This window comes from Formica exsecta, unplaced genomic scaffold, assembly GCF_003651465.1.
Source record: "Formica exsecta isolate Colony F162 unplaced genomic scaffold, ASM365146v1 scaffold669, whole genome shotgun sequence".
NCBI lineage: Eukaryota > Metazoa > Arthropoda > Insecta > Hymenoptera > Formicidae > Formica > Formica exsecta.
The window spans coordinates 159,410-176,093 of NW_021853432.1; the positions used below are offsets into that span (position 1 = coordinate 159,410).

Consider the following 16,684-nt stretch of genomic DNA (forward strand, 5'->3'; position numbering starts at 1 on the left):
ATATATATATATATATATATAAATCTTTAAAATTTCTCTCATTATAGGCTGGCCCAGATGGAGAAACGTCGACCACCGTGACGTCTCGCTCACATATCGTTGAAAACGTCGTAACGGAATCGATAGCGCCGAGTTTATTAGATGCCGACTACATGAATGCTCTATTGACGACTGCACACCATTCCGATTCGGTGAAAAATGTTGTCACGGGCTCGACGATTATCTTTTTCGACGAAGAAGATCAGATCAATCCGACAGCGACCTCAAATCTCCCGGAATCAACCTCTTTCACGGAAATAAAAAAACACGAGAAGAATGTCACGAGCACGACAACTATGATGTCGATGAATACGGTGTCACAGAACATTAGTTCTGATGCAAAACCAATAGATTTAAATAATAAACAAGTATGCACATTTTGTTTCTAACCTTCTTCCAAAAAAATTAAGAAAAAAATACTGACCTATGTATCAAAAATTTGGATATATGTTAAAATTTTCTACATTTTCCCATAGGATAATAATGGCACGCTATCAACTGACGAGCCACAAAACAAACGTCCCAATTCTCAATCCGGAGAAGATCTTCAAGTCAGTAATCTTCTCAGTCTGGGTTCTTTAGGAATAAACAGCTTGTCTGCCTTGGGACCGGTGATTACGGCAATGGCTGGATTGCTGCAGGGGAAAAGCACTGCCTCTCGTAGAAACGATACCGTATCTATCGCCGAAACTCAAGAAGTCACAACACAACGATCGCCGATTTACATTCCCGTTGCAGAATTTGCTGACGGTGATATAGAAACCGCTGAAAGTCAACACATCGGTAATATTCTGCTCTCTCGTCGTTATTGACGTTTTATCCGATATTTTACAAAATTGTTCTTTCCAGCTGCTCATCTGGCAAATCTCAATCACAATTATATCGCCGAAACGCGTCACAAGGTAACCAGCAGTCTCGCCGACGGCATACCGATATCTCCGGGCGAAATAATCACGGCAAACAGCGATGTTATCATAGGAAAACCGGGCAAAATGGCACCGAGATTGCCGCAGACGTTTTTGAAAGACGAAAAGCATATTGGCATGAAACCTCCGCCTTTACCGGTACCGAATATTCCGGTGCATCCTGTGTTAGAAGTCCTGGAGAACGATCGCGACAATGTACAAACTCAACAAACCGCGCAAGGTCCGCAAGTGCAGATCTTGCCGGCCCATCAGATTTACGAGGAACATTTGAAAGTGCCGATTTCAATTCCTCTTGATAATCCGAATCATTCAACAGTTTCTAAACAATCTCAAAAACTGCTTCCCGTTCAATCGATACCGTCAAAAAGAATTGTCTCGAAGCAAGATATCTTGGAAAACGATCCTTTGCTGAAGCCGCCCGATAGACCGAATGTGGAGCAATACGCAAATCCCAATGTAAATCTTAAAATTCCGGAATGGAATCCGGAGAAATATAGAAGACCTTGGAGTGCCAAAGATCCTTTAACACCGCCTTTATCACCTGCGAGATTTGACGAGGTATATTTATGTTATTTCTGTACAATACACCCGGGAAAAAAGTCCATATATGTATAATAATATATGTATAATATATATAATACATATATAATTAAATAATTATATATAGAATGTTTCCATATATGTTTACTTTCTTTTGTTTAATCTCTGTTTGTATAAGTATACAGGAAAATTTTTTTAAATATAATTAAAACATAATTAAAAGGATAATTTTTGCATTGTTCTTTTTCTCATTTTTTCTAATTTTGTTTTTTCTGAAAAACGATACAAAAATTATTCTTTTTATTATTATTTATTTACTCTTGTTATTTTTTCTGTATATAGAGATAGAGATTATACAAGAGAAAAAAACATATATGGACATATCCTATATATACAATTATATTTGATTTTTTATTTATGAATTCTTTTTCCCAAAGCATCTATTTGCGCAGCATGTGTGCGTGGCAATATATGATAATTTCTTTCAAGATTCATCCGGATAAACCGATTGAGAAACCTCGTCCGACTATGTTGCCTTCAGAAGAACAGAAACGACCGCCGTGGGCACAAAAAGATCCTTTATTACCGGATACTTCTATTATCATACAGAGCTCAGAATCAAAGCCGATACCAACCGAGCCGATAGTTCATCAAGTCCCGCATGTCATTGATAGATCGACGGGGCAGCCTCTATTGGTCAATATTCAACCCAGTCAAGTAGCTAACGTCGTGATTCCTCAGGGTGGCACGCAAGCTCTGATTTTTGGAGACACCAATGAACCTCATATAAGTGGTCAATATTTTGACGATCCTTCACCTTATCCGGAACCTGAAGCTGGGCCAGGTTTCGTCGGTATTCAGAAGGTACGTATAATAACTTTTAAATATCTGTATCTTTGTTATGCAAAGCTCAATTCTTTACCGCTATATATATGCTTAGGTCGAGGACTTAGTGCAATATTCAAGCGAGAAAGATCCAGCAGATTACATGGTTCCTCCGTCACCACCTGCTAGTTTCAAACCTGCTTCTTCGAAACCAGGTTTCTCCAATCATCCGCACGCTATCCTGTTGTCGCCTGGGCGCGGAAGACCGCAAGAAGTGCCAGAAACGCCTATAATACGACCCGATAAAAGACCGTCGGAAGTACACTTTATTAAACGTCCTGAGGGATCCGGAACTACCAGTCAAGGCCACGTTCATAGAGAAATTCTTGTACATCACAAACCAGAGACAGTAAACATTCGACCGCAATCCGCTCCTCATTCATCTATTCATTCTCATACGCATTCCGTCCATCAAACGCCAATGCGTGGTCATTTCTCGAATAATCAGAATCCGCCAGAGCAAGTTCCACCGAGACGCGCAGAGGTCTCGACCGAAGTACCACATCGCTATATATTCCTTGGAAAACCAGATTCTGGAAACGAGATAGCGTTAGGCGCCAACTGGAAATCCGATAAAAAGCCAATTAGATTTGCGTTAAACAATCGACCGAGACCGCGACCGATATTAAGACCGACGACTAACCGTCCTTTAGACAGGCATGTCTTTGTAGAACGACCGACTGGATATCCTGCGATCAGAAAACCAACGTACCCTGGACCGCAGAGACCTCCGGTAAACACGCAGCATACTTTTGCATTACCACATCGTCCATCGATGAATTCTCAGTCGTATCAGGAATCTACACGTATACCGTCTAAACCGTTTACTCTTCAGAGCGAAAATCAAAATAGACCGTCGCATATTTATTCAGATAAAGTACATAATATCGCAACGTCCAATTCGCCAACTGAACAGAATGACAATGTGCCTACTGGGGCGATAGAATATCATAATCCTTTACATCCAAGTTCGATACTGGAAGATAACAAACATTCTCAAACATCTACTACGAAAATGCCAGAAGATCATTCTGAAAAATGGCAAATTGGAGAGACTGTGCTATTGAATACTGATTCTGACATCGGTGCCTCGGAATATATTAATTATCCGAACCATTACCATGTAAAAGGAAACAAGAGCAACCGAAGTACCACATCGCTATATATTCCTTGGAAAACCAGATTCTGGAAACGAGATAGCGTTAGGCGCCAACTGGAAATCCGATAAAAAGCCAATTAGATTTGCGTTAAACAATCGACCGAGACCGCGACCGATATTAAGACCGACGACTAACCGTCCTTTAGACAGGCATGTCTTTGTAGAACGACCGACTGGATATCCTGCGATCAGAAAACCAACGTACCCTGGACCGCAGAGACCTCCGGTAAACACGCAGCATACTTTTGCATTACCACATCGTCCATCGATGAATTCTCAGTCGTATCAGGAATCTACACGTATACCGTCTAAACCGTTTACTCTTCAGAGCGAAAATCAAAATAGACCGTCGCATATTTATTCAGATAAAGTACATAATATCGCAACGTCCAATTCGCCAACTGAACAGAATGACAATGTGCCTACTGGGGCGATAGAATATCATAATCCTTTACATCCAAGTTCGATACTGGAAGATAACAAACATTCTCAAACATCTACTACGAAAATGCCAGAAGATCATTCTGAAAAATGGCAAATTGGAGAGACTGTGCTATTGAATACTGATTCTGACATCGGTGCCTCGGAATATATTAATTATCCGAACCATTACCATGTAAAAGGAAACAAGAGCCAGGAAAATGACAATCAAAATAAAAAAGATACGATAGATTTCACGTATTCTCAAAATATCAATAAAACCTTGAAATCACAAGCTCCGTACGGAACAGTCGTTTCCATCAATACGGTCATGAATAAACCGCTGGAAATTGAGCAAGAGCACGGCATAATTTATAAACATGAAATAAAGCCATTATTGCAGGGACCATACGGTACCAATATCTACAACACGAGACCTTACGAATCACCTATAGTACAAGGAAAGCCTTTCGGCGTTTATAATAGTTACACAGTAGACCAGGCCACTCCTTACGGTTACAAACGAAAAGAAAATAAGCCCGATTACGAAATAGTTCACGGCATACCCGCACCTCATAATGAGAATATAAAATCGGTTAAGAAGACGCAAGACGGACAAGTCACGACGCTAAATTCGCTCGAACGCGACGATACTATCGATCTGAAACCACCAGCAATTATATCTCAATTCGGCGCGGAAGTAGACAGACCAGGCAGACCGTACTCCAGACCGATTAAATCTGATTCAAGACCCGTTATGTACTTTAAACCGGAAATATTAACGAAACCTCCGATTAAATTGGAAGTCAGACCTGATTATGCTACAAAACGTCCGGAAAATGTCAAACCAAACGCCGCGAATACTTTTATCAATCAGACATTAAATTACGGAATAAAATTGAATCACGAACACCAGAATTGGAACGTAGATGTAGCGATCCCGAATATTGTAAAATCTCAACAAAAAATATCAACGGGGCATAATTCCCGAATTTCTGAGATTAACGTGAAAATAGCTGAGAATAAAAATGCCACTACATCTCGTCCGATTACGAATGGGAATAAACGTCGACCGGAATACGGAACGTATACAAGAATACACCCGGAATATCCTCATATTCTGACAAAACCGAAACCTCAAGTGCCGCAACCGGTAATCATCTCGAGCGATAATGCGGGACTGGAAACGCACGATCGTCCGAACATCAAGTTCTCCATGTCAGTCGAGGCTACCGGCGAGGAAGTGGACCGCAAGACGCAAACCGAAAGACCGCCAAGTATGCTCGTCACGAAGAACAATATGTCGCATAACAAGAAAAACGATGAAGCAATGAACACAGCGTATCAAACGAATTTTGCCTCGTCGGATTCCCAAGACAAGCGAGACGAGATCAAGACGAGGCCGATTAATAACAAGGAAATGAATGTTCCTTCCAGAAATATGATGCCACCGCCCTTGAATGTACCAGCCGGATCAAATAAATCGAATAAAAACGAGCAAGAAGGACTTAAACCTCCGCCGCCGCCAACATCGCCGTCGAGCGATGTACTCGGATTGTCACCGCCACCGGTAGACATCACTACCACTCATATGCCGGTAGAAGATAGATTCGCCTTGGTGACGACTAACGAATCGGGTCTCAAGCCGCCGAAATATATACCTCTAAAAGAATCGACGACGGTCGCACCGCCTCCGCCTAGCACGAATATGGTTCCACCCAGTCCGAGGCCGTCGCTCACAAGACCTTTCCTCGTGGAACTGCTTTCGCAGGTAAGAGATTGTATAATATAATGAAAATCTTCAAAATTTAAGATTATAAAATATTCATCCTCCTATGTATAAAATAAAACACGAAAAATAACCCCTAATGTATCTTAGGATATGGTACCACCGCCACCGGTATTAACAACGACAAGGCCGCTCGAGATCGCTACCGTACGACCAGCCGTCGCTGTTTCCGGTTCTATACAGATAGCGACTGCTGTTGCCACGTCTCATATTCCGGTGGTTCAGGATATTGAATCTAAGATACCAATTATTCACGGCACTGTTGATCTTCCAGTCATAATCGACGTTCCCGATATTCTCCGATCCGCAGAAACATCAACATCGACAAAACGGATTACCGAACACGTTAGCGTTTACACCGCACGACCTTTCGATACAAGACCCGTGTCTAGGTAATGCAAATTACACTTGATAATTCTCAAATTCTATCATGAACAAAATACAATTATTTATAATTATTATTGACTACATTTTAGAAACTCCATTCGAACAACATCGACATTGTCCACAAATATGATAATACCGACAAAGCTAAGACCGCCTCAAATCAATTATATTCAGCCGAGCAGATCATCGACAATCCATCGCGATGTCCATCCGACGAGATCGCATATACCGAATATTCCTCCAAATCCTGTTAAGCGGCCTGAGCATCCAGTATTCTTGGAATCTAGTTACGAAAGCATCTTACCATCGACGAGGGTGGAACCCACCGAGTCTTTAACATTCATTGTCGGTACGGATCAAAAGAAACAACAACATTCGACCGTATCGGACATCAAGACAAAAAAACCGCATGTAACCGAATATAGCGTAGTCAATAGAACAGCGAACGAAGAATCATCGATAATCGTTACCAGGATTGATAGTTCGATCACTAAAGTAACCAGTACATTGATACCAATGCCAAACAATAAGACGCGTTCCGAAACAAGCAATTTAGCTACACAATTCACAAAGAACATTGAGAAAACTACAACTAGTGTCATCGCCAAAGAAGAGTCCAATGCGACTATACGTATGAAACCAAAAGAGGTACGAGCGTTTTGATATTTAAATGATATATTTATAGATATTTATATTATTTTTTTTTGTCTTATCTTTTGAAGAACTGTACGTGTTAATTATGTGCATTAACTAGGTGACACGCTACAAGACATCGACGGTAACGAGAACTAAGACATCGGTACTGGGTTCGCCGCCAACAACGAGAACGCTTCTACTCACGCACACGATGACCACGACGACTGTGGAGACAGTGACAGAAACATTGCTGCGTCCGACAAACGTTGTGTCTACGGTAACTTCTACGATCTTACAACCGATCGTTACAAGAGTACCTTCATCTTACGATAATGTGGATAATGATTCGATATTTGTCGTGATGACCGATCAAAAACCACCCGCGCCTGGAGCGGAAGAGGTAGAAAATCATATAAATATATACGTTCTATCAATCATAATATATATATAAAAATGTGCATATATGTCTCACTTCCTTTAAAATGCGAATTTTGGATCAATATTTTCTCTCTCAGCAAAAATATATAAAAATAATTAATATAATTAATTAATTATATTAAAATATATAATTAATTAATTAACATAATTATAAGAAATGCAATTTATATGGAGGAACATATTTCGCTTGAATTTCAGGTGGAGGCTGAATACGGAGAGGAAGTATCTCGCGACGAAGAGGATCCGACAGGCAATGAAATTCACAGAGTACTGGCAGGAGGGATACTCGGTGCCCCAGCGGTCCCTATGACACCTATCGCGAATCAATGTACGCCGGAATGTAAATCATCCAAGTCGGAAATTTGCGCCGAAATAGGAGCAGAGATGAGATGCGTTTGTCGGCCAGGATTTGCGAGAATGTTTCCGGATCGGCCTTGCAAACGTAAGTACTCATAGATACGTTTCTATATAATATAACATAATTATTTTTATTTAATGAATATATCGGACGGTTTAATATATGCTATGTTGACGCGCAACAATTTTTAGCGACTTACACGTACACTGTACGCGTTGGTCTGGATCGCGTCGGTCATGAATTCGTGGCATACGAAACTGCCTTGAATGATTCTGCATCGGCAACTTACAAACGTTTGGCGGCACCGACGAAGGAAGCTTTAGACAGAACTTTAATGCAGAGTGATTTAAGAGACGTGTACAGAGGACTTAAAATCGCCGGATTTACTCCGGATCCTACGAAAGTCGAATTTCACGTGCAACTCAGCGATAACGCTAACGAGACCAGATTGAAGGAAGTACTACGAAAATATTTAATTACAAGCAATTACAGTTTAGGCGGCACGGAAGTTTACGCTTCAAAGAATCTTGATTTGGTGAGTGTAAAACCGTAATAAATAAATAAATAGCTAGAATAATAATGATAATTAAAATTCTTTTTTTATCAATCATCAATGCCCGACATTTTATTCTTGAATCTAATTTAGATCGAGGCGATCGATTTTGATGAATGCGTTTCTAAAGAGGATGGTCCGCATCATGATTGTTCACCTCATGCGGCGTGTTTCAACTTACGAGGATCCTATCAATGCTCTTGTAGAGAAGGTTGGGCTGACCTATCGGAAAATCCAGCCTATCCCGGAAGAGTATGCTCGCAAGCTCCATTGGGATGCGCTGGCTGCAACAACAAAGGTCATTGCGTCACCAATTCTCTCGGTCAAGAAATGTGCGAATGCTTCCCTTGGCACAGTGGCCAACGTTGTCAAGTTAATCTCAAAGGTAAAGGTAGCATCGTCTATGAAGCGATTTTGCACGATTAAAATATCACCAAGTCAGCATAAAACACATATGATTGATTCAAATGATTAAACGTATCTATATGTTGACAGTTTTGTTGATAGCTCTGGTAACAACTGGAGCGATCTTGTTGGGTCTCCTAGCAATTTGTCTGGGAATTACGTGCTTCCGACACCCAGGACGCGATCGAAAGACCAGCGACAGACGGGCGATGATTCCCGGAACAAGTGGCGATACAAGTAGCGAAGGTAGCGTCGCCGACTTGGCCATACCGCATCATGTGCCGCATATTTTACCTCCACCGCCGCAAATGATAGCGCCGTTGCCGCCAAATAAGCGACCAGTTCGTAAAATTAGCGCAAAGCCTCGTCAACCGCCCAGAAAAGCTACCATGATTCCCGCAACTGCCGGTACGTTTTATTATGTTTCTCATTTATCACGTATTGTAAACAATTTCTTTCGCACTTGCGAATTAAATAACATAATTAATTGGAAAGATAATCCGTCATAATATTTAAAAAATTGGGCTATTCGGTCTAATAAATTTAATGCTTCTACAGCGATACCAATGAATGACGATCAGCGCGATCGTTCCTTGACGGTAATGATACCGCGCGCTAAATACCGATCGGCACCGCAGTCTCCGCAAAATTACAAGGCCGGTATGAGTACGTTCGCCACCGAGGAACACAAACTCATAAATTACCTCGACAATGGCGCGAATTGTCCAGGAAACAGGAAACCAAGTATATCCAGCATGAAGGACTGCAAGGAGGCTGATCTGCAAGGAGCAAGAAATCCGATGACGCCCACGGGCGCTCTCGTTAGCGCCGGTTTTCAGGTACTGGTTCAGTTTTTTTTTTATCATTTTAGCGACAAGTCTAAAGAGCACAAGTATAATGGGACTTTAATCGTCGATAGGTATCAGCGACGGTGACCCGTACTGTAGACGCCGAGTCCACCTTGGCACGCTCCTGCGGCGAAACGACTGTAGAGCCGGCGACTAAGATGTTGAGGAGCGGGGATCTTCAGGTTGACCTCGACTCAACTCTGGCGCGCTCGTGTGGCGAGACAACCATCCAGGCTCCGACCAAGCTTCTCAGATTGGATCTAGGCGAAGCTGGTTCGACCCTGGCAAGATCTTGCGGTGAAACGACGATCCAGCCGCCAACGAAAGTCGCCGCCGCGCGAAGAAATAGCGTCAAGGACACTAGGGATAACAGGGATGCCAGAGACAGCGCCAGCGAAGGTCACACCATGGCTGAGCGAGATTTAGGCAGCACACTGCGACTTCCGGCGCAGCATCCGCCGTTATACAGTCCAGACAGGGTAAGAGACAATTCATATCGAAACTTCCTCTTAATTAAATTATGAATCATAAAGATTTAAGGTCTCATTGAATATGTCATCAATATTGTTAATCAATTCTTTTTATAGACTAGCGATCGGGACTCCAACTTTGATTCGCTGTAGATGCTCAAACGAGAACGAGTCACGATGTGCGAGAAGATTGATCGCGGACAAAGCCGCTGGACGGTGTTTTCCGTAGATTTATTAATCATCAGTCGAAATCTGCCGTTATCGAAACTGCGAAAGATGTATTATTTCGTTATTTTTTCTAATTTATATATTGCGGTCGCTATGCCTAATCTTTTTTATTTTTTTCTACAGTTACAGTATCATAGATCTATTTATATAAGTCTATGTACGCTACACATTTAATTGTTTTATATTTTTGTTTACTAGTAATAATTTGGTATCGTCTGATGCCAAAATTCGTCAAAATTAATGAGTTTGTCTCATTAACGAAATCTTTCTAAATTACAACTTGATCGACGAATGCTACTGAAATGAAGATTCTGCGCGTAACCTTGCAAAGATGTAAGATAAGCGCGCGTGACTCAACCCCGTGCCAAAATGAACCAATGAAATAAGGAAGCTCCTCGAAGAAGTTCCTTCTTGTCTTCCTGTGTATGTCGTTTTCACGAGATCGAGGAACTCGTCGCTGCAGGTGATTGAAATATTTATTTCATCAAATAGAATAAAAATGCAATATATATACAATAATCTGACCGATTGGTAGACTTCAAGTCAAGCCATTAAAAACATCAAATTTATCACCGAAGCCCATATTTTTATAGAAATATATATTTAAAGCCGGAGAAAATAATATTTCAATCGATGCAGCTTATACTGTGCGCGTGCAAGCATAGTACAACAGTGTCATAAATAATGGATGACGCCAAGCCGTCGTGCAAATAGCACGACGAGAAAGCTCGATCTGTACATTGAACACGAAAGGAGAATATTTTTTTATTATTGTTGTTATTGTTTGTTTGTTTAGTCTATTCTCCGACGAAACGTGTTATGTTGCCCGGCTTCGTTACAAGGCTTTATGTTGGAGCGATTCAAATTCGCGATCGAAAAAAAGGCATCACTCGAATGTAAATTATCTATGTCAAATTACTAATATATATGTCGAACATTTTTTTTATGATATATATATATATACGGTACTTTCTACAATATATTTATATCGAATAAATGCAAATTTCAATGTATATATCCAATGCCAAGAGCAACATTAGCGAAAATAAATTTAGCATTCTCTAGTTTAGATATTTATAAATTAAGATAATCATGAGAGAACAGTATTTTAATATTCTACATTCGAGAAAGAAATGCTATTATTTCGGCTCGAAGCCGAGGGACGAAGCCGCGGCAACGTCGTTGTATCAAACTCGAAAGAGAGCATGTGAGACTCGTTACGATGTATTTACTGTTAGCTCAATAGAGATAGCGTAAGCGAAAAATGTAACGAAGGACGGTGTATCATGTATCAAGATTTTCCCATAAATCTACGTCAAAAGATTATTCCGCCCGTATGTGACGAATTAAATTCTGCCGATTTTAGAAACGAAAATGACGATGCTCATATCTTAAGTTTTGTTACTAACTTTATCCTCTCTCCTTACGTCCAAATAAAACTTCCATTTATACGTATACGTATATACATATATATAGAGATATTATATATATATAAATATAGATACATTATCTTCTCTGTTGTACATAAACTCTCCTCCGGAACCTCTTCTACGTAATGCTACTGTAATTTTGTATACTTAGCGCATGTACACTTATACGTACTTTAAATAAAAGTCAATAATATATATATAATGGCATGTCTTAAAACGTACCTGTCTGACATACTCAAGAAATTATAATCAACTTAAGTACTTAAGCTGATTTAATAACAATGTTTTTGCATGCGAGATATATTATCCGTACTATGCATTATTATTGTAATTGCAAAATCTATTACTAAGATTTCATCTCTCTACTGCGCAAATTATTTCTTAACCACGATTTTTCTTCTAACTTTCAGTTATCCATATAAACTTTTCAAGTTTGTAATACTTGTAATATTTAAGATGCTCTACATATAACGATTTTTCAACTTTATTTCGCTAGAATAAAAATTATCTTGGAAAATATCACAAAGGACGAACATTCCAGAAAAGAAAACAGATATATGCCAGAGAAAACAGAATAATCAAAAATAAAAAAAGAAATAATAGCGTCATGAGCGATAAAAAAAAAGATTGAGCAAATGCTACGTTACGCGAATTAATCTATAATCATTGTAAGAACTATCACATTTATTATAATAGGCATGCATTTCGATATAAGTTACTAAAACATTTTTTTATTAAAACATTTTATGTAAATCCCCTATATGAATAATATATACATATGTACTAATTATTTATTCTTGTAATAAATTTTTAACGTGTTGTACATAAGTTTTGATGTCTCAACCCATTCACCCTTCTCTCGTACTCGTCGATGGCATATAACGTATTCTGCACGGCTCACCGTAAAATCATAAACAGCGACTTGATTAATTTCCAATCAGCGGGTTTATTGTTTCGCAAATTCGATTATGTGTGCTCAACATTTATGGAAGCAATTTCGGGCGCGGCCCTATGCGACTCGTCGTTGTCGTCGTCGTCGGCAACGACATATACGGCCCGACGACTTCTTGCTGGGGAGAAAAAGCGGCGACGTGCGCCGGCCCGCGTTTCGCGATTCGTCGCGGGCCGCGACTAAAACACGAGCCTAATCCACAAAACAAACCGATCCTCCAGAGTCCCATTCGAGAGGCGATCTTTGTCGTACGCGATCTCTCCCTGTACGTGATGAAAGGCCCGATTCGTCGAAGGGTCCCGACTCGATGGCAGAAAACTATCGCAAACGACTTTATCTCGGTGACTCTTATTAAAATTACGCTAGTCCTGATAGAGCAGTCGACAGGCATTTTCGATGATTATACATTTTTGTTCGCGCTACAAAATATATATAATAGTTTAACTTTTGGCGGATAGGATATGTTGTAGTATGATTGTCATTAAAGTCAGCGATCATCTATATAACGCATTGCAAAATTATAATTTTATTTAAAAAATTAAACGCGCGAAAAAAAAGCCACACCTACGTTAATAAACCAATTAAACCAACCGCATATAATGCTATACAGAAGAGTTGGCTCGACAAAAAACCATGAGCACGACACCTACCGTAAATGACTTTATTTACGCTACAAGTCCTTATTAGGGTTCCTCCATGCGTGGCAACCACGACAGCAATTTAAATCGCATTGACCGTTCCCTTGCTTAACCATTTGTTTTTACAGACCAAAATGTGCAGTATTTGCAAAATTTCTTATGTTCTTTATTATATACAAAAAATGTTATATATGTATATGAAATTATATATTATATGTTAATTTAAAAAAAAAAGAAAAGTTAAGAAAAATTGCAATTTGTCTCAAAACGTGAACGCTAAATAACTGCACTTACTATATTGCTTTAACGATATACACATATTTATAAAAAAATGTATTTTATTCCCGAATTAAAATTTTTCTCCTATTTTCAGCATTCATTTTTTCACATTTATGAATTTCATATAATTTTAATAAATTTTATTTATATAAGAATTGTATTGTGTATTGAGAGAATTCTTACTTTATACCTCATCTAGGCAATAAACAGTTTTCCTCTTAAAAGTTTAACAGAGGGGAGAGAACTTTGGGCAAAACTATAGATTAGATAAATTCATTTTTTGAAAATAGCATGATCCGACTGCTTAAAATATCAAAGTAGATGTTAGATTGAACATTGAGATCGAAAGTAAGAGAGAAATTTTGACTCGAAAATATATATTGTGTGCGTGTGTATAATAATTAAAATCGTAATTAAAACCTTACTATAATAAAGCATAAATTAATCTGCATATGTATTATATTATCAAAGTCAAGAAATATTAAAGAGAGATATCAATATAAATTTTTATGTCTATTGATGTAAATTAAATATTCAACAAATTTTTTAACAAATCTTCTTGGCAGAAGATTGGAACAAATGTGAAAAACTGGTAAAAATGTCCCTTCGAGTTGCACATTCTCTGCGATATTTTCAAAATCGATGTGCTAAAACTCTCAGCGCGCTGAGAAATTGAGAGATCCGGTTTGTAAAGGATTAAAAACAGATGTACACTTCAGTAATTTCAATCGCGCAGGCATTCGCACGAACACGACAACAATCGGTAAAGTCACGTGTGTCGGCCCGAAAATGGAAACATGCTATTAAGAGTGAATCGTCAGAGCCCGCGCGTCAATTCCGAAAGAAATCGGAAATTTTATGCCCACCCTCTCTCCGCCGGCAATCTTTTTATGCCATTCCGTCGCAACCCTTTGGAAGATCAAAAGCAGGTGACGTATACGCGACGTGTACAGCGTAGAAAAAGCACGTTGTGGAGGAACGGTGGGGATAAAGTTTTCGTTGGCGTGCGCGCACCAGCCACTACTACCATTCGGATTGTTACCCCTCTCTTCGAGACACTTTACCTGTCTCACTCCTTACCTCGCCACTTTTGCCGAGTCGACGTTTGGATAAAGGGACTTTCTCTGTCGGTCAGGGAAAGGGGGGATGGAAAGGAGCTCGGAGTGACGCCCCCATAGACGCGAGTCCTACATTGGTGGGGATGAATGTCCCATCTTCCTTGCACTCATCCCTCTACACGTTCTTTCATCTTTGTTATCGAGCAGAGTTTGCCTTCCCTCTTTTTCCCTCCTTCTCTACTCACTGTTTCTTTCTATCTCTCTATCTGGTATCGCCCGGCTGCTGGCAGCGCGCAAGGGATCCAGGGCGAGGGGAAAGCCGGCCGTGAAATTAAAACATGATGAGGGGTCTAGATTGAGATGCGAGGGAGAGAGATGCGGTGAAAGAGTAAAAAAGAAGGAACGGCGAGGAAGACGGAGGCAGAGCGACACGCGAAGACGGAGACGGCACTAATGCCAGGGACGCATCTGCGAGCGGGACATAAATGAGAATCGATTTTGCGGGTGGCGATCGCTGTAGTCTTTGTGCGTGTACGTCACACCTCGGCAAGTGAGAGATTCTTCACTCATTCAATTATTTTTTTTTTCTAAAAGAGATATGCTTTACTCATCACAAAGTCTAATTTCTTTACTTTAAATATTTGGAATGCATTATCATAAAAAAGATATTAAAAATCAATACTTTGCTTGAATTAAAGACATTGCATTATATGATATTCTCCTTTATATCAGGTCTACCGGAAAGTTCTGTCCGTTTTTGGAATAAAACAAAATACAAATTTTTATTACCGTCAATAAACTTTATTAAATAATGTAATTGCCATTATTCGGAGAAGTATTGTCAGCAACTGCAAATAAGCATCCTTTGCTCGAACCAAAGTACGATATTTAATTCTACAACACGTTTGTGGTTATAGATTCGTCATTTTATTCCAGATTGCACGAATAGTTGATCACAATATCGTTATACCAAACGATCGCGCGAATGGTGTCCTTTTTACGCATCGCATGCCATGGAATAAATTGTCCAGAAATTTCTAAGATCGGCTCGCTTTGTAGGATTAGCCGAGCGCGACGGGCTACCAGCTACAAATCACCGGGTACCAGTCGCCAGTTACCACCTATCACGTTGCTATACGACCAGACAGATATATACCTATTTGTGGAATATTATTACGATTCACTATTTCCCCCGTAAAGCTACATCGACATGAACGAATCTTTGAGGCGGTCAACCACTTCATTGTACGTTTCCCCCATATAGTTTGTAAACCAGGCGTGATTGCTCATCAACTATTTATAACGACCCTCCTCATCTACCGTCTCGCGCTATATTCATTCATTCGTCAAGATGCTGTTGCATCGAGTTTTGTCATAGAGAAAGTAATAACAGAGAGAAAGAATTTTATATTTCTGTATAATCTATAAATATTGCATAAAAATTGTTTAGATAGGCAAAGCAAATAATTTATTATAGTGATATTGTTTAAATATATATTTATAAATAAACGATGAAGAATTCGACTCAACGCTCGTCAAGAGAACTATAAAAAGTAAATAAACAAAGAAAAAAAGAATTCCATTTAACTTTAAAAGAGAAGAGAATAAAGAGAGAAGGGCATATATTCGCCATTTGAAATTGCATGGTCTAATAAATAACGAACAAGTCATACATCAAAATGCATCCGCGGGATATTCACAGGGGCGTAACTTGTAAGTATTGTGCGCATGCTCTTTAGTAAAGAGATGAGAGAATTCGTATCGTCCAGCCGCGGGTTAAAGGATCCGAATAGCCATAAACCGACAACGTCCTTCTGTCCTTTCGTGTTCGAATTTTCTGTGAAATCCTTTTCACGCGATTGGTTACGCGGACGATCGGCATTGATGCGGGACGGATAGTTTCGGCGAGGGTGAGAAGGAGAAGGTGACGGGGAAATCGCCGAGTTCCTCTCCTACAACGGTTCTCTCTCTGTCTAAGGTACGCCCGACGGCACGAGATTTTGGTCTATAGATCACGGCGGGTTCGCTCTCCATCCTCCTTTTCAGGAAGCGGCACAATGCTGACACCGATGCGCTCTCTGCCGTTACAGGCAGAGCCGACCCGGTCGCGGCCCTGCCTCGACAAAGGATGCGAAGTCGGCCATTGTGCGGGTGATTTGGAACCTTGGGATAGAGGCCTTCCCTCTTTCTGCCGAGTTACCGAGATGTCTTCATTAGGTCCCACTTCGCCGCTTCGGGATATAGAG

At 40.0% G+C, this 16,684-nt stretch overlaps 1 protein-coding gene across 1 annotated transcript in view; it reads left to right on the top strand.

Moving 5' to 3' along the window:
• LOC115243031 overlaps positions 1-11,038 on the top strand; it is a 27,943-nt gene extending 16,905 nt beyond the window's left edge. The window contains exons 8-23 of the mRNA XM_029819688.1: positions 48-407; positions 516-822; positions 889-1,523; positions 1,995-2,369; positions 2,446-3,074; positions 3,724-5,740; positions 5,849-6,150; positions 6,235-6,793; positions 6,900-7,205; positions 7,394-7,661; positions 7,769-8,112; positions 8,224-8,515; positions 8,626-8,943; positions 9,094-9,374; positions 9,455-9,862; positions 9,971-11,038. Coding sequence (XP_029675548.1) covers positions 48-407; positions 516-822; positions 889-1,523; positions 1,995-2,369; positions 2,446-3,074; positions 3,724-5,740; positions 5,849-6,150; positions 6,235-6,793; positions 6,900-7,205; positions 7,394-7,661; positions 7,769-8,112; positions 8,224-8,515; positions 8,626-8,943; positions 9,094-9,374; positions 9,455-9,862; positions 9,971-10,006 — 7,437 coding nt within the window. The 3' untranslated portion in view covers positions 10,007-11,038. The remainder of the gene's footprint in view (positions 1-47; positions 408-515; positions 823-888; positions 1,524-1,994; positions 2,370-2,445; positions 3,075-3,723; positions 5,741-5,848; positions 6,151-6,234; positions 6,794-6,899; positions 7,206-7,393; positions 7,662-7,768; positions 8,113-8,223; positions 8,516-8,625; positions 8,944-9,093; positions 9,375-9,454; positions 9,863-9,970) is intronic.
• The last annotated feature ends 5,646 nt before the right edge of the window (positions 11,039-16,684 follow it).